The sequence below is a fragment of the Hipposideros armiger genome, unplaced genomic scaffold (assembly GCF_001890085.2).
Source record: "Hipposideros armiger isolate ML-2016 unplaced genomic scaffold, ASM189008v1 scaffold_2190, whole genome shotgun sequence".
Lineage (NCBI taxonomy): Eukaryota > Metazoa > Chordata > Mammalia > Chiroptera > Hipposideridae > Hipposideros > Hipposideros armiger.
In genome coordinates this window covers 14,649-16,939 of record NW_017733537.1, presented here as the reverse complement: position 1 = coordinate 16,939, position 2,291 = coordinate 14,649, and the positions used below count along the sequence as shown (strand labels likewise).

General features: G+C 36.5%; 1 protein-coding gene across 1 annotated transcript; it reads left to right on the top strand.

Annotated features, from left to right (window-relative positions):
• Window positions 1-1,369: 1,369 nt before the first annotated feature.
• On the top strand, window positions 1,370-2,290 carry LOC109378579 (zinc finger protein 665-like; the record flags this gene model as incomplete). The annotated part of the gene is made up of 1 exon (XM_019634906.1): window positions 1,370-2,290. A coding segment is annotated over exon 1 (900 nt), but the record flags the coding sequence as incomplete, so codon positions are not given.
• Between the last annotated feature and the right edge of the window lies 1 nt (window position 2,291).

The following is a 2,291-nucleotide window of genomic DNA, read 5'->3' as shown; positions in this document are numbered from 1 at the left end:
ATAGTGGAGAGAGGCCTTACAAATGTAGAGAATGTGCTAAAGCCTTTACTCAAAACTCAAGTCTTGCTGTACATATGAGAATTCATACTGGACACAAGTCTTTCAAATGTCAAGAATGTGGTAAAGCCTTTCACCTACACTCTATACTTACAAAACATGAAAGAATTCATACCAGAGAGAAGCCTTCCAAATGTAAATAACATGGTAAATATAGCCTTTACTCAGCATTCATTTCTTACTAGGCATGAGAGAATGCATACCGGAGAGAATGTGAAAAATGTAGCTAAGCCATTAGTCACTGTATAGAGTTTACTGAACATATGAAACTTGATAATGGAGAGAAACCTTAAAACTGAAGGATCCAAGAAGCCCTGTAGCTGGACCTACAGCCTCACTCAGTATCAGAGAATGCTTACTGCAGAGAAATCAGCATTCAAAATCAACGATGAAAATCCTGTGTTCAAAATACAAACTTCAGGAAGTCCACATAATTCACGTTTCAAAGTGACTTTAAAGATGTAAAGTAATGTGAGGAAATGTTTAATCAAGAATGAAATCTGAAATTTTACAGAATTGACATTGCACACTAGTCACTAAAGAATAGTTTGCAGATATTATTTCAAATCAGAATACATATAGTGAATAAGCAAATGTTAAAAAAAAACAACTTGTGAACATGCTTGAAAGTGTCATGGGGATGGATATTGGAAAGCTACAATTATTCACAATCAGTCTTTATTGATAGTACTTGAGGTTTTTTGGAAAGGAAATATTAATGTGATCTCACTGTGAAGTCCCTTAATGCTATGTTTTTTTACTTGTAGTGTGTGTGTGAATCATGGGTTGTTTGTTGCTGTCTCTAGTATCTAAGAGCACATTTATGTTGGGTGGGATTCACTCAGAAATACTTTTCCCTGGAAGACTGAGGGCACTGTAATACACAATGTATAATGAAAATCTAAATGGAGATGCTGTTTGGTTGACTTAGACTGTTGATGTAAGTCACCGTGAAGTAGGTGTTCAAGGCATCATTCTCTGCATTAATGTGAGACAGGAACATTCTGAATTGTAATTAGTTTTTCCAATTCCTCTTTAAGGAAAATAAGGTGGTGGTGTTTGAAACCCGGATGTGTCTTTTTAGTAGCCATAAATAGGAGTCATAAATATTGCCAGATGAGGTTGAAATAAAGAGGTCTTCAGAGATATCTAGGAAGGACAGACAACTTATCCCTAATTGCATAAATTATTGTACATTGTTGTTTCCTAAACAAGGAGCCTCAGTCTTCAAACACATGGAAAACAGAGCAGTAAGGTCATTATATCAGAACAACCAGAATGCTTCTTAAATGCNCTCACTGAAGGCCTTTCTGTCTTTGTTGATTACCAGAGTATGTGTGTTGATGAGAGAAGTTACCAATTCAGTGAATCCTGGAAAAACTTTAAACAAGGGTCCGATCCTAATAAGCATCAGAGTTTTCAGTTTGTAGAGAACCAGCGTGCACATGGGAAACTCTTTCATGAATGCTCAAATCTTACACATCGGAATAGTTATATTGTAAAGAAGTCAAACAAACATAGTGAATATGATAAGTCTTTGAACCAAACTGTATATCTTACGGAACATGAGAATATTCATCCTCGGGAGAAACCTTACAAATGTGTTACGTGTGGGAGATTCTTTAGTCGATTATCTAGTCTCAACGGACATAGGAAAATCCATACTAGAGTGAAGGCTTACAAATATAGAGAATGTGACAAAACCTTTCTTTGGCATTCAAATCGTACCAGATATGAGAAAATGCCTACTGGAGGAAAGCCTTACAAATGTAGACACTGCGGTAGATCCTTCAATTTGCATTCATCTTTTATTAAACATGAGTTAGTCCATACTGGAGAGAAGCCTTACAAATGTAGAGAATGTGGTAAAGCCTATACCTACAACTCAGGTCTTGCTGTACATATGAGAACTCATACTGGAGAGAAGCCTTATGAATGTAGAGAATGTGGTAAAGCTTTCCCTGAATACTCAAGTCTTGCTGTACATATGAGAATTCATCCCAGTGAGAAGCCTTTCAAATGTAGAGAATGTGGTAAAGCCTTTACTAAGCACTCACATCTTACTAGACATGACTTAATCCATAGTGGAGAGAAGACTTACAAATGCAGAGAATGTGGTAAAGCCTTTACCACCAAATCAAGTCTTGCTGTACATATGAGAATTCATACTGGAGAGAAGCCTTACAAATGTAGAGAATGTGGTAAAGCCTTTACTATGCGCTCACATCTTACTA